Source organism: Carlito syrichta, unplaced genomic scaffold (genome assembly GCF_000164805.1).
Source record: "Carlito syrichta isolate Samal-C Ts95f unplaced genomic scaffold, Tarsius_syrichta-2.0.1 Scaffold302083, whole genome shotgun sequence".
In the NCBI taxonomy this organism is placed as follows: Eukaryota; Metazoa; Chordata; class Mammalia; order Primates; family Tarsiidae; genus Carlito; species Carlito syrichta.
In genome coordinates, this window is record NW_007246179.1 from 489,673 (window position 1) to 512,628 (window position 22,956).

Consider the following 22,956-nt stretch of genomic DNA (forward strand, 5'->3'; position numbering starts at 1 on the left):
GGAGAGCAAGGTGGAACATTGGAAAGAGAAGGAACAACATGCCGACTTGACAGCCATTTTAAGGATTTCTGCCATTGTCCAAACTCCAAGCAGAACAGTCATTGCCAGGTTTCAAAGTTTAAAGCAAGAAAGTTTTATAATCACAGGTTCATTAAGGTTAAGAAGTATGCTATATGAGAAATCCCTGGCTCAGTGCATGGCAATCTTTTGTTATCAAGCAACTGTTTTGATTAAGGCCAGACACACCTATACTGTTGATCATCACCTCTTCCCCTCACTAAGACTAATAATAGCATTAATACTCTATTATTTTGTTTACTAGGCACCATTTTAAGTACTTCACACATATTTCACATAACAAACCTGAGGCAGATACTATTTTAATGATAAAATTAAGACCTAGGTAGTCAGTCACTTGCTCAAAGGCATGCAGCTTGGTCATAACAGTTTGACCTCAGGACCCATCCTGACACCATACACGACGGCGTTGTCTGAGGTCATGGGAGCAGATGAAGGGTGATCTTCATTGAAACCATAAGGATGCTGGGCTTGAAGTATACATGGTATGCACCACACTTAAGTGTGTACAGGGCCTCCATCTGTGACAAGCTCTGAAAGGTGAGTTCAGCACCTAGTCCACAGGGCTCAGGGCAGGCCTGACCAACCCATCCTCAGACCCTGACTGATACAGAGAATGAGCAACCTCACCTTGCCATGGCAGGATGTACAGATTCACAGAAAGATGAGAAGTGGATGAGTACCCAAGGGGCTGGTTAATGGAGCACCCATTTCTGATTCTTGGCTGAAGAATATCTGCCCCAAATTCATTCCATTATAATGTGGGGGTAATGATTGGGGCAAAGCTGTTTAAAAATTAAGTGTGCACCAGAAAGCCCTTGTTAGAAATGCAGAGTCCTGGGCTCTAGCTCCAGAGGCTCTGTCTTTGGAAGTCTGAAGTATGATCAGGAATTTGTATTCTTTTATACTTCTCAGAAACTTCTAAGGCAGGTAGCCAACGAGAAACAGTTCTCCAGTTTTCTCTGCTTACAAATATTATGATGACTGGCTATCCTCAGTATATTCACTCTTGGTACAAATTATATATATCAAGAAAAGTCTTCCCTGGGGGAAAAATAATTTTTTAAAGCCCTCTTTACTACCTATACATTACTATTGATTACTAGGTCTTACTTTTCTTCTTCCTAACATGATATAATCCTTTTTACTGTTTCTCTGCCTCATTAGATAGTAAGGCTCATAATGGATGTTCCTTTGAGTGTTTAGTTTACTGATCTATCCCCATGTGTAAAACAGTGTCTTGCATAGTGATGGTACTTTAAAATATTCCTGAAGAAGTGAACTACCCAATAACCCAGGATTTCTATCAAATTGAGATAGCCATAGCAAGGCACATTTCCATCTCTTTCTCTAAAAGCAGGACTCACTGTAACTCAGAAAGTATATCTTTATGGGCTTAAGGTAAAGAACTGTGGATAAAGAAGACCAAGGAAAGTGAGAAGAATGACAAAGATAAATCACATCTCACTTCAGGAGGACACAGAGAACAGGGATCTTCAAAATTATAACTATAGTGGGGGACACTTCTGTGGACAGATAGAAAGCATCATCTCTAAGATATCCTCAAGGGAACTTCCCGCCCGTTTTACTTTCCACCATTCTTAAGACACTAAGATTTTTATTCTCCTTTTGTTCTACTCATTTTAAGGACACTTTCCTTCTTCTGTTCTGTCCCTTTTGTATTCAGTTACTAAGTCTCTCTAATCACAAAAATGTTTTGAGTGACAATACCATTATAACTGTCATTCCCTTTGATGACAAAATATATCTTTAATTAACCCACTAGTTCACTCACTTACTTTTCAAATCAATATATAGTTTTTTTTCTGTGTGTTGGGAAATAAAGTCATGTAAACCAGTCCTGAAAACACAACTTTCTGGGATGTTGGAAATGAGGATAGAGATTCCACATTGTCTCACACTTCTGTTCCCTGTGCTGTCCAATTCAGTAGCCACTGACCACTTGACATGTGGCTAGTGCAGCTTGGGAACTTAATTTTTAATTTTGTTTTAAATTTTTTTAGCTTTAAAATTTAAGTAGCCACAAAAATTATCGGGGAATTTGTAATTTCTTGGAGAGAAAAGACATGGGCATTTAAAAAAAAAAAAAAACTTATTTGTGTTCTAAGGTACTTAAGTACCATTAAGAGCGGTCCTTCCCCACACCATGAACAATAAATTATCATAACCCCTTGAAGCAGTTACTTCACCTAATGTAGTTATTTACATCCCCTGACTAGATTAGCTGGAATGTACAGATAACCCTTAAAATAATCCAGCAAACTCAATGCCATCTCCAGGAAACCACAAACTTTTTCTGCTTTGATCATCACCATGACCTCAGCCCCAGGAACAGGACCGGGTACAAAGAAAGTAATTCTCAGATATTTGTTAAATGAAAGAATTTGTTAAATTGGTTTAATTTAAGGTTATTATTTTTTAGATACCCTCTCCATAATATAAAGTTCTAAAAGTTTATGGTCCTGGTCTTCACTAATCCTTCACACTGGGCTGAGGAAACTGAACTGGTATGTAAGTGCACGTGCCTGACATCCCACCAATCCACTATCAGCCCTTTCCTACTAACTGCCCCTTATGTGGCTTTTCATTCATAGCAACAAACCATATACTGATTATGTTATCTTTCAAAAATTCATACTACTTATTTCTTCCATTTAAAATAATTTGGGCTTCATTCATTTAATTGACAGAGCAATTGTTGTGTATGTGTTTGGGTTAACATCAGATTATGCCTCTCTATCAAGGCATACATGTAAATAGAGTGAGTTTATCAGGCTTTCCCAGTCTCTGCATTTATACATTTTCTCTCAGTATATGCTTTTCATCCATATAATGAACTAGATATGTTTGCTCAGTCCTTTTCCAGATAGACTATATCTTATATCTGGGTTTTCTTTCTATGGGTTTTCTGAGACATAAAATAAGACATAATTGACCACTGAAGGCACAACCACATTCACTATATTCGCAAGGTTTCTCTCCTGTGCAAATCCTCTGTTATCTCCTGAGGGTGCACATCTGGCCACAGGCTGCCCCACAAGGACTACGTTCCTGTTTGCCAAGAGGTCACTGATGTTTAATGATGTCTGAGGGGCCACAGAAAGCACTTGTGACGTCACTGTATTAGCAGAGTTTTTCTCCTGCATGACATCGCTGGTATGGAATGAACTGTGACTTTCTGCAGGAGGATTTTCCACCTTGATTGAACCTTCCCATTTCTCCCTTGTGTGTATTCTCTTATGCTTCGCAAGGCAAGACATATATGCAAAAGCTTTCCCACATTCATCGCAGCCATAGGGCCTCTCTCCTGTATGAGTTCTTTGATGGACAACAAGCTTTTCCTTTGTGGTAAAGGCTTTTCCACATTCACTGCATTCAAAGGGTTTCTCTCCTGTGTGAATTCTTTGATGTATAATGAGACCTGACCTCTGAGAACAGAATTTTCCACATTCACTGCACACAAAGGGCGTCTTTCCTGTGTGAAATCTCTGATGTGCTATGAGGCATGTTTTCTGAATGAAGCCTTTTCCACATTCATTACATATGTAAGGTTTCTCACCTGTGTGAATTCGCTGATGTACGATAAGATTTCCTTTCTGGATGAAGCCCTTTCCACATTCACTGCATATATAGGGTTTTTCTCCTGTGTGCGTCCTCTGATGTATGTTGAGCCGTGATTTATTGAGAAAGGCTTTGCCACATTCAGTGCATTCGTAAGGTTTTTCTCCTGTGTGAATTCTCTGATGTTCAGTGAGCATGAACTTTCTGGAGAAGGCTTTCCCACACAGACTACATCTGTGGGGTTTCTCTCCTGTATGAATGATTTGGTGATCAGTGAGCCAAGACTTCTTGATGAAGGCTTTCCCACATTCACTGCATATGTGAGGCTTCTCTATTTTTCGAGTTTTCTGATTCTTGGGACTGATGAATTGGGACTTAGTGTTGATGAGTTTTTCACTTGCGGGGAATTTAATTTCAGTATGAAATTGTTTATGGTTAACATGGAGAAAAGATTCCCTATTTCTGGTCAACTCAGCAGAGTTCTTTATTTCATAACTTTTGCTCTGATTAACTAAAGTTAGATTTGATTTCATACTTTTTTCATGTAAGTCAAAAATATGATTTTGCCTTAAGAGAAACTGGCTTTTGCTCTGATGAACAATATTTTCAAATGCATTATGTTCCATTCTGTTCACTAGGCTTTCACTTTGTAAATGTTCTGGCAGATGACCCCCAACTTTCCAGATTTCTAGAAAGAAAAGAACAATGAGTATTCCATCATCTTGATTTTTTTTTTAATGCCTAGATGTGAGCTATTTCTTTAGTGATAACCCTGTAACAGGAGTGTAAATAAAACTCCATGGTTAATGTTCCTTGCACATTGGGAAAAATAATAATAATATAAACAGGATGATAAAGTTTGGATATGAGGTCTCGCCAAGTTGCCCAGACTAGTCTTGAATCCAAGGGCTCTGGCAATCCCCTCCAAATCTCATGAAGAAACCTGATCTCCACTGTTAGAGGTGGGGCTGAGTGAGAGGTGTTGGGGTCATGGGGATGGATCCCTCATGAATGGATTGGTGTCATCCTCACAGTAATGAGTGATCTCTTTCTCTCTCAATTCACACAAGAAGTGGCTGTTTAAAAGAACATAGTACCTCCTTCCACTTCTCTTTCTCACCTGTGACATGCTTGCTTCCCTTTTACAATGAATAAAAGCTTCCTAAGGACCTCACCAGAAGCTGAGCAGATGCTGGCACCATGCTTCTTGTACAGCCTGTAGAACTGTAAGCCAAATAAACCTCTTGTCTTTATAAATTACCCACTTTCAGGTACTCCTTTATAGCAACACAAATGAACTAATGCACAAACCAAAAGGTAAAAACATTTAACGTAAAAACAAAGTTGAATAATTCTAATGAATAAATATAGCTTTGACAGATTTCTTTCTCTCTCTCTTTTTTTTAAGTCACAGTTTCACACGCATAACCATTTCAGCCTCAACCTGCTGGGCTCAGATGATCCTCCCACATCAGCCTTCCAAGTACCTGGAACCACAGGTGCATACCACCACGCCTGGCTAACTTTTGATTTACTGTAGAGACAAAGTCTTGCCAAGGTGTCCAGGCTGGTCTCTAACCCTTGGGTTCAGGCAGTCCTCTTGCTTTGGCCTCCCAAAGTGCTCACATTACAGGCTTGAGTCACTGCACCTGGTTGGCTGCTTTCTAAATAAGGTCTTGCAAAACATGTGAAGATTATAAAATACAAGCAGATCACTGTGAGCCATAGACCAGTAGTTGAGAGCCACTCAGAGGACAGATTCAGTCATTCTATACACTCTTTTTTTTTTTGAGTTGGAATCTCACTCCATCATTCAGGCTAGAGTGCAGTGGCACACCCATGGCCACTCCAGTATCAACCTGCTGGCCTCCAGTGATCCTTCTGCCTTAGTCTTCCAAGTAGCTGGAATCAAAGGCATGTGTTACCACACCCGTCTAATTTTTTAAAAAATTATTATTATTTATAGGAAAGACGAGGTCTCACCAAGTTGCCCGGGCTGGTCTCAAACCCACAGGCTCAGGCAATTCACTCACATCAGCCTCCCAAAGTGCTGGGATTACAGGCTGAGCCACTGAGCCTGGCCCATTCTACACACTCTTATGGAATTGCCACTGTGCACAGGGCACAGTGCTGGTGTTGGGGGTACAAAAATATTTTCCTCATTTTCTTGGAGCTTACACTATAGTTTGGTAAAATGACTTAAAAGCACAAAGAAGGCCAGGCACAGTGGCTCAAGCCTGTAATTCCAGCACTTTGAGAGACCAAGGTGAGAGGATTGCCTGAGCTCAGGGGTTCAAGACCAGTCTGGGAGATTTGGTTAGGATTCATCTCTACAATAAATCAAAAAATTAACCGGGCATGGTAGCACATGCCTATAGTTCCAGCTATTTGGAAGGCTGAGGTGGAAGGATGGCCCAAGCCCAGCAGGCTGAGGCTGTGGTGGCCATGAGCATGCCACTGCACTCCAGCTTGTGCAAGAGTAAGACTTCTGACTCAACACACACACGCACACACACACACAGGCTGGGCATGGTAGCTCACACCTATAACCCCAGCACTTTGGGAGGCCAAGGTGAGAGGATTGCTGGAGCCCTCGGGTTCGAGACCAGTCTGGGCAACTTGACAAGACCTCATCTCTACAATAAATAAAAAAATAGTTGGGCATGGTGGCACATGCCTGTAGTTCCAGCTACATGGAAGGCTAAGGCAGAAGGCTTGCCTGAGCCCAGCAGGTCAAAGCTGTGGTGGCTGTGAGCAAACTCAAAACAAAACAAAACAAAACAAAAAAACCACAAAGAGACACAAGGAAAGCAGCTGTAGATTGTGCAAAGGGGTTTGAAGCCATGGAGCCATGGGAATGGAGAGAAGCAGAGGAAATCAGGTTATATTTTAGAAGACAAGACTTACAGACAGATTCACTTTTGCAGCTGGCATCAGGGGGGCTCAAGAAAATGAAGATTTGAGAAATACTCAAGTATTTGGCTTGGATCACTGGTTTACTTGTTTCTCTTAATAAGATAAGGAAAACCACTAAAGGACAGGAGGTAGAGGAAGTCAAGTGTATATTCTGAAGCATATCAACTTTAAGGTGATCATTACATACTCAAGTATAGATGTGAAGTATAAAGGATTTCTACATTTTGATAAAAGCCTTAACTGAAGATCTCAATTTTGAAAACGTGTTTTTTTTTGGTTTGTTTTTGTTTTTTTGAGTGAGGGTCTCACCCTGTTGCCTAAGATAGAGGACTGTGGCATGATCATGGCTTACCACAGCTTTAAATTCCTGGGCTCAAGCAATCCTCCAGTCTCAGCCTCCTGAGTAGCTTAGACTATAGATACACACCACTATGCCCAGCTAACTTAAAAAGTTTTTTTGGTATGAAGTCTCGCTATGTTGCCCAGTCTGGTCTTGAACTCCTGGGCTCAAGCGATCCTCCTTTTCTGGTTTTCCAAAGTGCTAGGATTATAGGCATGAGCCACTGCATTCAGCCTTGGAAAACTTTAGTAAATACATATTTACAGACAAAGAATAAAAGAAGATGAAGGCACAAGGCCAAAGCTTCATTCTACAGTCAGGGTTTGGAAATTAGGAAAAGCACAATGAGGGAAATCAAATGTTAACCATCCTGACCACAGAGATAAGCAGACACTGGTGATTCAAACAATTATCCTATAGAGGTAGGTCAGACAGTTTGACACTCAGCACCTTTAGTTAACTCTGATAGATTCTTGGGTAGTGATCCTGTTCCTAAAATTTGCCCTTCTTTCTGTAGACCACCATCAAACCAACTTTCTCAAGGCACCAATCTCACACTTACTGGAACACTGCTGTCATCAGCACACCAAACATTAGTCTAGCTGTAACAGTCTCCTTTATTCCTGCAGAAAGAGGAATGCAATGGTCCTTATGGAATATATGACTGAGCAGTGGAGCACACAGTCTCTAGAGGCAGACAAATGGCTGTAATAGCTGTAGGAACTGTCACCTTTTTAAAAATGCTGTTCCTGTACAGATACAGATTCTTCCCATTTCACTTTCTTCTGATCTCTCCTCTTGCCCCTAGTGCCATATTCTTCCATAATTCTACTCTTATGTCTTGGCGGGCATCAATTAAAAGTTCCAGAGGGACCACTTCCTCCTCCTGGATCAAGACTCCTGGTAGCTTTATCTCCAGCTTTTCCTAGAATATCTGGATGTACCCTACTGTTACACATTTGCCATCCAGGTGAAAAGTTGAAGGAAACAAGGACATAAGCTGACAAGGTCCTTATGTCCTAAAAATACACAAGCCTGACAAGGTCCTTGTGCTTCTGGCCTGGATCCAACAAGAGCTTAGCCAGTGTTTTCTTCTCTCGATGTTTGTCCCTGAGAATGTTGATTTAGTAGAATTCAGGTGGTGTCACCTCTAGTCTGTGTAGGCTAGATGTAGCCTGCTTCAATAATAACCTTACTCAGAACTTCAAAGAACACAGATGTTAATGGCTTTGCCTAGACTCTCAGAAAACGTAGATGTTAGTGCTATAGTAAGCTTGCCAAAAAAGTCACAAACATTAACCTCTTTCCCAGCTGATGCTAGCATTAAGATATTTCTTGTTTATGTAGTTTTGCCCTATATAAAAAACATGCTGTGAGAATAAACTTGCTCTCACCTATTGAGACGAGAGACCTCCCAATCCTGCTGTTCTTTTTCTTTTCTCATTCCCTCCCCCCACCTCAGGCCCTGCTCTATGGAAGCTGGACCTCCGCAAAAAGTAAGACAAGAGAGGTCTTAGCTAGAAAGGTCTTACCTCAGCAGAAAAAGGAAGCTAGGAAAATACAAAACTTACCTACAATTCTCCATTCTAATGAATTAGAAATATACAGAGTCCACAATAGAGTTTACAATATAGTAGTTATCCAATTTACCCAAATGTCCCCTGCTAACAGGACATCAGCCAAACATGCAAACTAAACACTTGCTTTTTCTCAGCCTACTTTACTAGTTACTCACTCATCTAATTTCTAATTCCCAGGGCTCTTCTTTGCCTCTCTCCTTCACTCCTAGAATTTCTTATCTAGTCCAAATATCTATCTCTAGACCTAACCTGTCAAACATCTCAGGTACATCCAAACACAGCAGAGAGATTCACTTGAATACTAGCAAGCAAGTCAAACCTAACAATCTCCAAAACAATTTTCCGGCCCAAATCTCTTCTAAATGCCATCTCTATCACGGTAAATGGACGCTCGCTTTATGCATGCCAAAACTGGTCAGTATCACCCTTCATCTGTTTCTTTCTCTCACACCCTATATCCACTTCAGTGGTAAATCCCACCTTCCCTCCTACATAAATATATCCAAAATGCGACCAACACCCAACCCCTTCACCCAAGTCAAAGTCAGTCACTTTCATTCACTATGGCGATAGCCTCCTGCCTGGCTTTCCTGCTTCCTCTCCCACCAGCTACCGTTTGTTTGTTTACTTATTTATTTGGGTCTCTGTCGTCCAAGCTGGAGTACAGTGCTGCCATCATTCCTCATTGAAACCTAGAACTCCTAGATTGTTCAAGTGATCCTCCCACCTGAGCCCGGTGAGTAGCTGGGACTATAGGCACACGCCACCTTGCCCAACTAACTTTTTAAAAAGTTATTTGTAGTCAAAGGGTCTTGCTATATTACCCAGGTTGATCTCAAAGTCCTGGCCTCAAGCAGTCTCCCACATCAGCCTCCCAAGCAGTTGCAACCACAGGCGTGAGCCACTGCACCCAGCTCATATTTTCTATACAGTAGTCAAAGTGATTCTTTAAACATAAATTACATCATGTCACTCCTTCTCTACTAAAAACTCTTTAATATTTTCTCATCTCATTAGCAATAAAATCAAGGGCTTGAAATGTCCTTGAACAGTCCTGTGTAATCAGCTCTCCCACAACCCCCACTAACCTTATCTCCAGTCATTTCCCTCTTGCTTCCAACCACACAAGCTTCCAAAAGTTTCTCAGACATGTTCCTGCCTCAGGCCTTAGACCTTCCAATTGCTTCACATTATAACCCTCCTTGCTTGAAACTACTCACATCCCTCATCCACCTGCTCAAATGCATCTGAACAGAGTATTCCTGTTCCTAAAAGCACAGCAGCCCAACACTCATCATCCAGTTATGCTACTTCAATGTTCCTTAACAGCAGTTTCTACCCTACAACCCTTGCCATCAGCCTTTATCTATTTCTTCCTCTTACCACTCCACCATTTATTTAAACTACAAATTCTGTCTTCTTTAATTAGTGTATCCAGAATCTCACCAACACTGACCCCTCCCCACAAGGCAGCTTCCTACCTGGCTTTCCTGCTCACACCCTGCCTGCTACTGTCTACTGTTCTACCCAGTAGTCATTGATCCCTTTAAAACAAATTATTTCAGCCGGGCTCGGTGGCTCAGCCTGTAATCCCGCGCCTTTGGGAGGCTGAGGTGAGTGGATTGACTGAGCCCGCAGGTTCGAGACCCGCCTGGGCAGCGAGACCTCATCTCTACAATAAATCAAAAAATCAGCCGGGCATGGTAGCACATGCCTGTAATTCCGGCTATTTGGAAGGCTGAGGCGGGATGATCGCTGGAGCCCAGCAGGCTGAGGCTGTGGTGGCCAGGAGCGACCACTGCACTCCAGTTTGGGCGACAAAGTGAGACTCCAACTCAAAAAATAAAAAATTTAAAAAAATAAAAAAAATTATTCCATGTCATTTCAGTACTCAAGGTCTTGACATACCTTCTCATCTTGTTAGGAATAAAATCATGATTCCTTGAAATGGATCATCAGGCTCTCCATGATCAACTTTTCTCTCCCCCAGTTACTGCTGCCTCTGTGGCCTATTTCCAACTGTGATCCCAACAACACACTCTGCTTCATTCATGTGGGCTCCTTGGTTTCTCAAACACAGTCCAGTCTTGAACTTTTTTTTAAGTTGAAGTCTCACTCTGTAGTCCAGGCTGGAGTGCAGTGGCATGCTCATGGCCACCGCAGCCTTGGCCTCCTGGGTTCAGGTGATCCTTCCATCTAAGTCTTCAGGTAGCTGGAACTACAGGTGTGCGCCACCATACCTAGCTAATTTTTCTTGATTTATTGTAGAGACAAGGCCTCACCAAGTTGCCCAGGCTGGCAGGCTGGTCTCAAACCCCTGAGCTCAGGCAATCCTCTCGCCTCCATCCCCCAAAAAGCTGGGATTAGAGCCACTACGCCCGGCGCTGTCTTCAACTTTTAAACTCACTATTCTCTCTACTTGGAACACTCTAATCCAGAAGCCTAACTTCCTCATCTCTTGGCTCAAAGGTACCATCTCAGAGAATTACTCCCTTTCCTGAGAGTAACCCCAGCCCTGGCATGTACTTATGACATAATGCAACCTTATTTTATATCTCCTCCTCTTAGAATGAAAGCTCTTGGTCTACTGTTGGTATGTTTCTGCTCACTGCTGTTATTCCCCAGTATGTATTACACTATCAAAAAATAATTTTGGGCCAGGCGTGATGTCTCACACCTGCAGTCCCAGCACTTTGGGAGGCAGAGGCAAGAAGACTGCGTGAGCCCAGGAATTGGAGAACCAGTCTGGGCAACTTGGCAAGACCACGCTGGGTGTGGTGGCACATGCTTGTAGTGCTACTCTAAAGGCTGAGGTGGAATGGTCACCTGAGCCCAGCAGGTCAGGGTTCTAGTAGCCATGAGTGTGCCACTGCACTCCAGACTGGGTGATAGAGTGAGGCTCTGATTTTTAAAGGAATGAATCAGAGATGTAATCACATATACAGAACACATTGGATAGAGATTAGGAAAGAAGATGGAAATTTCTATGTAAGCAAGATGATACCATATCACAGCGACATTGAAACAAGAATTTGAATATCATTTAACAGGTAACACAGTTAACTAAGACTTGGTGTCATACGAATATGATGGGGGAAAAACAAAGGCAAATACAACAGTAATATCTACAATGAACAAGAAGAAAGCTCTGAATTAGTAAATACACAAAGGAATCCCATCCAAGTAGGCATGACCTGGCTTAGGCTGGATCTGAGGATGGAGGGTGTTAAAAAGTCATCATGGCCAGGCACGGTGACTCACGCCTGAAATCCCAGTACTTTGGGAGGCCAAGGCAAGAGAATTGCCTGAGCTCACAGGCAATTCGAGACCAGCTTGGGCAACATGGTGAGACTTTACAATAAATCAAACAATTAGTTGGGCATAGTGGCGTGTGCCTGTAGTTCCAGCTATTTGGAAGGCTGAGGCAGGAGACTGCCTGAGCTCAGCAAGTTGAGGCTGTGGTGGCCAAGAGTGTGCCACTACACTCCAGCCTGAGCGACAGAGTGAGACTCTGACTCAAAAAAAACCCCAAACCAAAAAAAGTCATCATGAACAACAAAGACCATTAAAGAGAATGCTACAGGTAGGTAATACCAGGGTGGCCAAGATGTAGGATGTACAAGAATAAAGGAAAACCTAAACTTAGAGAGGTTTCTTTAGAGAGAAGATGACTCTAGTGTCTTGCAGTAATTAGAAACTCATGGGAGAGTTGCCAATAAATTACACAGAACTAAAATCTGTGTTAGTAACACTGGGGAGATGTCAGTTTGGGAGTTTCTTCCAGGGAACAGAAGGAACTTTATTTTATTAGAATGAATGAAACGTTCAGGAGGAAGAAGAATAGATGAGAAAATAGAAAACAGAAACTTTGGAGAGTCTGAGAGTAAGGAAAAAGAGAAGCCAAGGAAGCCAAGGCACAATGTAAACTCAGCTTACCCTGAGGATGCAGCATCCACTATAGGGTGGGTGTTAGGAAGGGAAATTGGCATTACCCAATGAAATAGAATGGTGCAGTAGTCAAAAGACAGCAAGGAACTCAAAGTTTTCTCTTTGAAGAGTGGCCTGGAAAGTGGAACTTCATAATGAAAAAAGGGCATGAAGGAGGGAAATATTTGGAAATTCTAGAAAGAAAATGATGCAAACAAACAAAAAAATCAAGATGTAGATAAAGAGGGATCAGACCCCAGAAATGAAGGGATATATTTTTCTCTAAACTACAAAGAAAAAGAGTTACACACTGGGAGACAATGCATGGAGGAGCTGTCTACATATCCCTAACTCCCCTTTACAGCTGTGATGCCTTCTCTGACTGACTAGAATGTAACTTCCCTAGCCTTCCCCCTTGCTGGTTCTCTCACTCACCTGAAGGGCCTTCACAGTGGATTTTATCTTCTATTGTCCATGGTGGTTCTCCTTGTTCCAACTTGGAGAGTGTATCTGGTTTGCTAGCTTGATACCCTGCTCATGGGAAATGACAGAAGACTTAGACACAGTGAATTAAGGCTAGGTATGTCAAAAAGGGAGAATGTTACATTTTAGGGACTAAATATGTTTTACATCCATAATGTCAAGGTTTTTCTCTCAGGAGTAAGATTATATAGTCTCTTGTGTGGGTCAAGAGAGGGATCTGAGAATCTACCACTTCAGAGTACTCTAAAGAATTAGCAGCTAAGAAAGGAAGGTTGGGCCAGGCACAGTGGCTCATGCCTATAATCCTAGCACTTTGGGAGGTCAGGGAGGGAGAATCACTTGAGCCTAAGAGTTTCAGACCAGACTCAGCAGCATAGTGAGATCCCATCTCTACATCTCTATAAGATTTTTTTCTGGTAGCCGGGCTCAATGGCTCAGCCTGTAATCCCGTGCCTTGGGAGGCTGAGGTGAGTGGATTGCCTGAGCCTGCAGGTTCGACATCCACCTGGGCAACTTGACGAGACCTCATCACTACAATAAATCAAAAATTAGCCGGGCGTGGTAGTGCGCCCGTAGTTTTGGCTACTTGGAAGGCTGAGGCGGAAGGATCGCCAGAGCCCAGCAGGTTGAAGCTGCAGTGGCCAGGAGTGGCCACTGCACTCCAGTCTGGGCGACAGAGTGAGACTCCAAGTCAAAAAAAAAAAATTTTTTTTTTCTTTTTCCACAGCATTAGGCTTTCTACAGTCAAAATAAATAAATAAATAAAACAAAAAATTCCAACTACTTAGGCGGGCATGGTGGCACATGCCTGCATTTTCCAGCTACTCAGAAACAGAGGCAAGAGTATCACTTGTGTCCAGGAGTTCGAGACTGCAGTGAGTGGTGATTGTATGACTGCCCCTCAGTCTGGGTGACAAAGTGAGATCTCCCTTTCCCCAATCTCCCACCTAAAAAAAAAAAAATGAATAAAGGAAGGCCACTGACTGGGCATCCTCTAGGTGACACAGGGCAGCTGTCCTCACCCAGTGACACCAAGTTTCTATAGTTCTCCAACATCACATCCTGGTACAAGTCCTTCTGAGCGGGATCCAGGAGCTGCCATTCCTCCCAGGTGAACTCCACAACCACATCCTCCAGTGTCAGGGATTTCTGTAATAACATGGTCCTGTTTAATGAAGTGATGTCCATTTGATGATATGGAGGAAACGTTGAAGTTTTTCTGCTCGTTTCTACTCTATAAGTTGTATCTATATACCTAGTGTTTTTTAAAAAATACATTTAGAAAGTAAAACCCTAATAAAATATTCTATAATCATATATTCAGCTTTCCATCCATTCTCAGTGTGTTCACCAACCCAGAAATTCTCCAAACCTTCTTATTTTTTTTATGGAAGTATCACTATATACATAGGATTGATTAAATCACGGACTGTTAATGATTGATCCATCTCTATGCCCATCTTCCCTCCTTGGCAGTGGGGGGTGGGGCTGAAGGTCCAACCCTCTATTCACAGGGCTGGTTCCCTAGCATCTAGTCTTTTCTCCTTAGGAGTTTTCCAATTTCCAAAAGTCACCTCATTAACATAAACTCAGGTATTAAATAACAAAAAACGGAGCCAGGCGTGGTGGCTCACACCTGTAATCCCAGCATTTTGGGAGGCGGAAGCAAGAGGATTGCCTGAGCCCAGGGGTTTGAGACCACCCTGGGCAACATGGTGAGACCTCATCTCTACAGTAAATAAAAAAAAATTAGCCAGTGTGATGGCAGGTGCCTAGCTCCAGCTACTTGAAAGGCTGAGGCGGAAGAATCACCTGAGCCTAGCAGGTCGAGGTTGTGGTGGCTGTGAGTGTGCCACTGTACTCCAGCCTGGGCAACAGAGTGAGATTCCAACTCAATAAAAATTAAAAATTAAAAAAAGAGGGAAATAACAAGTGTAATAAATATTAGAAGTATATATGACTCCTTTTAAAATAACAAAAACAATAAACTATGTTTACATTGAAAACAATGTGGTAGATTAAACGAATAACTCCAGTCCCTTCTGGAAGAAGGACCATAAATGACTGTATTAATTAAGGCGTCTTATACCTTATCAATGATGCTTAGATTTTTTAAAGATAGTTATAGATTATCATATATAATGTAGGAAATAATACAGAAAGCATATCTACTCCTCAGCCAGTTTCTCCTAATTGTAGTATCTTGCATAGCTATAAGACAAAAGCACAACCAGTAAATTGACACTGATAATCCTTATTCAGATTTACCAAATTACATGTACTCACTTGTGTGGCTGTGTGTTTATTTAACTCCAGGCAACTATATCACATATGCGGATTATCGTGGCCATTGCCATAATCAAGATACAGAATAGTTCCATCACAAGGATCCTTCATACTCAAACCCTTCTACCCCCACCCCAAGTCCCTGGCAACAACCAAGCCACTTAAATTTTAAGATGTTACACATTGCATAATTCCATTTACATAACATTCTTGATATAACAAAATTACAGAGACAAAGAATATAGTTTTAAAAGTCAACCCGCCCCCCCCCCACAAAAAAGAACATGTTTATGTTGCTTTATCATTTTTCAGATGAAATACTTGGTTCTCTCCCAATTCCCAATGGTGACAAATGCATTTTTATTTTTTCCAAGTGTCACTATGAACTGCAGGAATATTATATAGTTCATGTTCTTCAATCATTTGCAGTCATTGGTGTTTGGATGCTCACAATATACCATCTTAGGCCAATGAAGAGTCTCTTCAAGTTGGCTGCTTTGTCTTTGGAATATAATTCCATTCACGTAAAAAAAATAAATAATAGATGTATGTGTTTATGTCTACAGATAAATATATACTCATGCTCTTATTAGTATGTATATAGACACAGATCTACCCATAGATACAGTGACTAGAAGTAAATATTACCAACCACTTACAAAAGGGGAAGGAAATGTATGAAGAGGAAATTTATTTTCTGCTATATGCACTTTGCTATTTTGTTGGGACTCGATCACAGATGGTTGCATGTGACTGACCTTAGGTCCAGCCATTCTCGGAAGTCAGGTTAATAACTATAGCCTCCAGTTCTTTGGGAGGTTAGAAATGATAAAGCATGGCTCAAAGTCCTTATCACTGTCACATTTTTAGACTGTCCAGTGGCCTAAGCACCCATGCAAACAAAGTTACTACCATCAGGCAGGACATTCCAGTGACCCAGAGCTCACCCTCCAGGAGCTAGAGAACAAAGGCCAATTCTTTACTGCACAATGGGGAAGGATTATACATTTTCTGTGAGGTAAAATTCTAAAGTAAACTTGTAAATTTCAATAACTAAGACCTACCCAGGCTATAGCACTTTCAACTCTCTATATAAAAATTTGTATTCAAGAACCAGTTCAGCTATCTGCTCACTGAAAACCATTTGAAAGTCACAAAAACCACATGATTATATCATTAGATGCAGAAAAAGCTTTTGATAAAATCCAGCACCCCTTCTTGATAAAAACCCTCGAACATCTAGGCATACAGGGAACATACCTCAAAGTAGTAAAAGCCATCTACGAGAAACCCACAGCCAGCATACTCCTACATAGACAAAAATTGGAACCATTTCCCCTGAAAACTGGAACAAGACAAGAATGCCCACTCTCACCCCTCCTGTTCAATATAGTACTGGAAGTCCTGGCTAGAGCAATCAGAGAAGAGAAAGCAGTCAGGGGTATCCAAATAGGAAAAGAGGAAGTCAAATTATCTCTCTTTGCAGATGACATGATCGTGTACCTTTAAACCCAAGAGAATCTGTCAAAAACCTCCTTACACTGATAAAGGCCTTCGGCAAAGTCTCAGGGTATAAAATAAATGTGTAAAAGACAATCACATTTCTTTACACCAATAATAAACAAACAGAAACCCAATTAAGAAGCACAATTCCATTCACAATAGCCTCAAAAAAAAAGAAATACCTTGGCATCTTCCTAACCAGAGACGTGAAAGACCTTTACAATGAAAACTACAAAACTCTGCTCAAAGAAATCAAAGATGACACAAACAAGTGGAAAAATATCCTATGCTCATGGACTAGAAGAATCAACATTGTGAAGATGTCCATTTTACCTAAGGCAATCTACAGATTCAATGCAATACCTATCAAATTACCAGCAACATTCTTCTCAGACCTAGAAAAAACAACACAGGAATTCATATGGAAACACAAATGACCAAGAATAGCCAGAACAATCCTCAGCAAAAAAAACAAAGCAGGTGGTATCACATTGCCAGACTTCAAACTTTACTATAAAGCTACAATCATCAAAACAGCCTGGTATTGGTATAGGAACAGGCATATAGATCAATGGAATAGAATTGAGATTCCAGAAGCAAAACCTCAATTTCTCAACCAACTCATCTTCGACAAAGCCTCCACCACCTATCACTGGGGAGAGGAGAACCTATTCAGTAAATGGTGCTGGGAAAACTGGCTGACCACATGCAGAAGATTGAAACAGAACACCTATCTCCATACACAAAAATTAACTCCAAATGGATCAGAGACCTAAATGTAAAACCTCAAACCATAAGAACCTTAGAAAATGAAGGACATACCCTCATGGAAATTGGAACTGGCATCCAATTCCTGAACAAAACCCGAAACCCACAGGCCATAAGGGATAAGATAGACAAGTGGGACCTCATTAAACGGACAAGCTTCTGCAAAGCCAAAGAAACCATCAAGAGAGCAGGGAGACAGCCCACAGACTGGGAAAAAGTATTTGCCAACTCCAGGTCTGACAAAGGCTTAACATCTTGGATCTACTAGGAACTCAAATGTGCTGAAAAGAAAAAAAACAAACAACCCCATTATAAAATGGGCAAAAGATATGAACAGACACTTCTCAAAGGAAGACATCCAAGCAGCCAACAGACACATGAAGAAATGCTCAACCTCACTAATCATCAGGGAGATGCAAATCAAAACCACACTGAGATACCACCTAACTCCAGTCAGAATGGCAATTATTAATAACTCAGAAAATAGTAGTTGTTGGAGAGGGTGTGGCAAAAAGGGAACACTCCCACACTGTTGGTGGGAGTGTAAACTAGTGCAACCTCTGTGGAAAGCTGTGTGGCAATTCCTAAAAGCTCTAAACATCAACCTCCCATATGTTCCTGCAATCTCCCTACTGGGAATATTCCCTGAAGAACTCAAATCACTCTATAAAAAAGATACCTGCACACAAATGTTTATTGCAGCATTGTTCACAATAGCAAGAACCTGGAACCAATCACGCTGCCCATCAAAAGAGGACTGGATTAAAAAAATGTGGTACATATACATGATGGAATACTATGCAGCCATAAAAAAGAACAAAATCATGAATTTCGCAGCAACCTGGATGGAGCTAGAGTCTATAATACTGAGTGACCTCTCACAGAAACAAAGATCTGAGTATCACATGTTCTCACTCATATAGTGGACCTTAATCATCCAATGCACTACCATAAGAAAATGACTGACAGTGGTGGGAAACTATGGGGGGGATGGGACTAATGGTAGTAAACATCTGTCTGGGGACGGGGAGACACCTGTTATCAACAAGTGGGCCTGAATGAAGCATATTTGTACACCTAACCCTTAACTGTACCCCATAATATCAAAATAAAAAATATTGATTTAAAAAAAAAAAAAGAAAGTCCTGAAATTTTTACATTTCTAGAATGTCTAAGCTCTATTCCTGGATAAATCCAGACTGCCACAAGGCTGAAATCAACTTGTGTTTGTCCCTGTGTTTACTGAGTTTGTGGTTAGTCTATTCCACAGAGGTCTAAAAGGAATCCTTCAAGAAACAGCCATAGAAAACTTGCTTCTGCATTTATGAGAAAGCTGTTCAGGACAACATCTACCACATGACCTGTAGGAAGATTCATAAGATAAATTTCCTCTGACCAAAGTGCCATGAAATATTGGCATTCCCCCAGAAAATAATATTTTCTTCTCAAATCCAATGAATACCTCGTAAATTATAATGAGTATCCTATGGTGTTGCATGTCAGAGATATTAGAGGCAAAATGACAGCTAATATAACTGTCTTTAGTATCCTCCAGCCATGAACAATGTCCCCAAATTAGTAATTTAGTGTTAATCTTATGAACAATACATTCTTTATCCTATACTGTCTGATGTTGAGTTTAAAAACTAAGCTTATTTCTCTCCAGATCCTGCTTTTTGAAATTTATGCATTTCATGTTGATGGAAACGATTTTTTTTATAGGCTTCTACAAAGTCATTAGGGAACAAAGAAAAGAATAAAACAAACCAAAAGTCAGTTACCTGGGAGTGGATCATTTTCTTTTGTTCTTGGAAAATAGCTGGCAACTGGGATACTCTATCTTTGTGTCTTCTGAATCTGCTATAAATTTCTGTTCAGAAATCTGTCTTTATCAAGTGTGTCCCAGAAATGCTGACACCCATATCTGTAACTTCTTCCTCCTTCAGGTAATTTTTTTTTTTTTTTTACTTCTTAGGAATCAGGACCTGTAGGTAGAAAATTCAACATGAGTATTCATTTCCTCTGGGCCCATATACTGTCACTTTTCCTAGGCTCTCATCTCATCTTTTTTTATTTTTGAGTGGGAGTCTCACTCTGTCACCCAGGCTGGAGTACGGTGGCATAGTCATGGCTACCGTAGACTTGACTTGCTGTGCTCAAGGTGATCCTTCTGCCTCAACCTCCCTAGCAGCTGGAACTACAGGCATGTGCCACCTTGCCCAGCTAATTTTTCTAATTTATTGTAGGGTTGAGGTCTCACCAAGTTGCCCAGGCTGGTCTCAAACTCCTAGGTTCAGGCATTCCTCTCACCTAGGCCTCCCAAAATGCTGGGATTACAGGCTTGAGCCACTGCGCCCGGCCGGCCCTCATCTCATCTCATCTTAATACAATGTCTCTGATATCATTAAATATGCCTTTATTTGGTGTCCCAGAAAACTGTCTATCTCTGGCCAATAATGCTCAAGATTATAAATGTAGGGGAGGTACATCTTTATCCTGTGAAGCATAAGTGGAATGACTGTAAACACTGAGAAATGAGATCCACCACAGTGCCGTGCCTCAGGAGCAGGTGAATTCTCTGGCAGATCAATTGTACAAATGAGATCACATGCAAAGAGATGATTTGGACTTACACTTCTTCCAAAGTCTTTGTCTACCCTATGAGTACCGTACTTCAGTTTGAAAAACAATGTGCTGGGTACATCCTAAGCATTGTCATATAAACAATAGTGAAAATATCTTAGGAGGTTTTAAATATTTAAAAAATTAAATACACAATAATACTATATAAAATAGAAGCCAGTAAAAGAAGTTGATGTGCACTAAGGTCTCTGTAACAGAAGAATGGGATAGTACTAATTAACATAAGAATATAACAAAGGTTTCATGTTCTATGTAATCTCTAGTGTCATGATTAAAGCTAGTATTTATTTTAAAGTACATAATTTCAGCCAGGCACAGTGGCTCATGCATGTCATCCAAGCACTTTGGGAGGCGGAGGCGAGAGGATTGGCTGAACTCAGGAGTTTGAGACCAGTCTGAGCAATATGGTGAAACCATGTCTCTATAGTAAATTAAAAAATTAGCTGGGTGTGGTGGTACATGCCTGTGGTTCCAGCTACTTGGAAAGATCGTCTGAGCCCAGTAGGTCAAGGCTGCGGAGGCCGTGAGTGTGCCACTGCACTCCAGCCTGGGCGACAGAGAGAGACTCCAACTAAAAAAATAAGTTTCTAATAGGCATGTTTTCGGAAGCATTCAGACATTCTAAGGCAGGCCAAGGGGCAGCCTACCCCATTCCCTCAGCAAATCTCCATCAGATGCAAGACAAGGACAGAGCCATAGAAATAACAGACTGCCTTTTGGTCATGGAGTTTGTGGATTGCAAATGTCTGGCAAGTCACTTGCAGGAAAATCCCCTCCCCTTGTCTCCTCCCATCTAGCCCACCACCATGGCAGTAATCACGTGACTAACCACTCATCTGCCTGCTGTACATCACCTGACATCAGTACCTGTACTTACCTGCTTCTTCTTAATGATGTGGAACAGACCACCACCCAATCACCTTAATGATCTCCCCCATCAAAGGAAAAGGTTAATAGGACCCAACCATGAACAGTCATTTTGCCATTGCCTTGCTGGACTCTGGTGTGGTCATGTGCTCTTTGAGCTACGGCTGCCGCCATGCTTCCTGGCTTTGGCCCCCTCCCCTTCCTCGGGGTGGTGAATCTCCCCTCGCCCCCTTCCTTCCTCTTTCTTTCCTTTCTTCCTTCCTCCCTCCCTTTATCTCTCTAATTTACTTTCAAATAACCTATATTCTGTAATTTAACTTCTGTGCAACTCTTTCCATCTTTCGTGCAGCAACAGATTGCACACCAGACACCCACACCCCCAGTGGGCCTGACTTAACATTCTGGAGGCCCTGATGGGAGAGTGTGACTCTAACAGTGGCATTCTTCGGTCCAGACTTCCTGGTGCCAGGTACCAGAGGTACCTCACAGCTTTTATCAGCAGGGCCTGGCAGAAGTGTTAATAAGCTTGCCATAGAGTGAAGAGAGTTATGAGGCCTAAGACATTGTGCATTATTCAAAAGTTATACAAATCACAAAACTTATGATTACATTAATACAAAAGTTATATAAATGACAAGATTTACGATTACATCGACACTGTATTATTCAAACCTATGACTACCAAATGGGGATTTGCATCTTTCAGTTGATTGGGCCTAGTCTACAGGGAAGTAAAGGGTCCCCTAAAGCTAGTTACTGGGAGTGCATAGGAGATAAGGGGACTCTCTGGAATGTGCTCAGGAATATATATATAAAGCAGGGAATCTCTGAAATATAGAACACGCTTTAAAATATATTTAGTCTTAAGTAGCCATTCTAACAATACAATTCACACAGCCATTTTAAACTGCACAGCTTCTAATCACTAATGAGAGGAATGCTTCATTTTAGTTTAGAAGAAAGGAATTATACAAAATCCCTTAAGCATGCCCGGTTTGCTAACAGTTTGTCTTTCAGCTGCTTGCATTCATATTTTTTGTCAGTTGCTGGTGATGACCTCGGGCTCTTATTGTTATCACCTGACTGTAACTACCTCCAGTCCACCACCTCAAGGACACAGCCTGCAGATGCCTGGCGAAGTCAAGAAACGCCGCTACAGAGACTGAGAAATCTACAGCCCTGGGCATTCTTTTGATCCAGGTCCTTTGAGGGCCCAAACCCCCTTTCCCCAAAGGCTCTTAATTATTCCTAACCCTTGGCCACTCAAGACCTCATTCGCCTCTGACAGTCGGCCCCCTTTCCAATCTGTGAAAGGTGAATAATAAACTTTACTTCTTTCTGCTTTCTTTTTATTTATTTATTTTTATCAATATTTTTTATTATACTATTGTGGGGTACAGTTAAGGGTTAGGTATACAAATATGCTTCGTTCAGGCACCCTTGTTGATAAGAGGTGTCTCCCCATCCCCAGACAGATATTTACTACCGTTAATCCCATCTCCCCCCCCTCCCCCCAGTTTCCTACTTGGCTGCGATCATGCATCATTCCCGCGGCACCGGCCCATCTTTCCATATCTCTCAGTGAATTACTGGGCATAATCTGCAGGGAAGTTGAGGGTCCTTTGAAGTTTCTTACTGGGGGTGCATAGGAGATAAGGGGAGGCACACCTTTTATTAGCTCTCAGGAATGTACAGGAGCGCTGGAACCCTGGCCGTGCCCTTCTCTAGGGGTCGTGGCAACATGGACAGACACGAGTGGGTCTCTGTTTCAATGCCTGATTCCGCAGGGGCTGCACAGCCTTCTGTCTCAGCAGCCGAGGTTCGAATCTGAGTCCAACCACGAGGGGCCCAAGACCCCTTAAAACCTCACCCCTAGCCGGGCTCGGTGGCTCAGCCTGTAATCCCGCGCTTTGGGAGGCCGAGGTGAGTGGATTGCCTGAGCCCGCGGGTTCGAGACCCACCTGGGCAACTTGGCGAGACCTC

At 41.8% G+C, this 22,956-nt stretch overlaps 1 protein-coding gene across 2 annotated transcripts; it reads right to left on the reverse strand.

Moving 5' to 3' along the window:
• Nucleotides 1-2,920: 2,920 nt before the first annotated feature.
• Nucleotides 2,921-19,367, reverse strand: ZNF350 (zinc finger protein 350). 2 transcript variants are annotated; one of them, XM_008056030.2, is made up of 4 exons: nt 19,245-19,367; nt 13,929-14,055; nt 12,859-12,954; nt 2,921-4,348 (listed from the first exon to the last, which is right to left on the reverse strand). In XM_008056030.2, the coding sequence occupies exons 1-4, from the start codon at nt 19,257-19,259 to the stop codon at nt 2,997-2,999; spliced, it is 1,590 nt and encodes a 529-aa protein (XP_008054221.1). In that variant the 5' UTR covers nt 19,260-19,367; the 3' UTR covers nt 2,921-2,996. The 2 variants fall into 2 exon arrangements, with proteins under 2 accessions (XP_008054221.1, XP_008054222.1); XM_008056031.2 differs by having other exon boundaries at nt 13,929-14,071.
• Between the last annotated feature and the right edge of the window lie 3,589 nt (nt 19,368-22,956).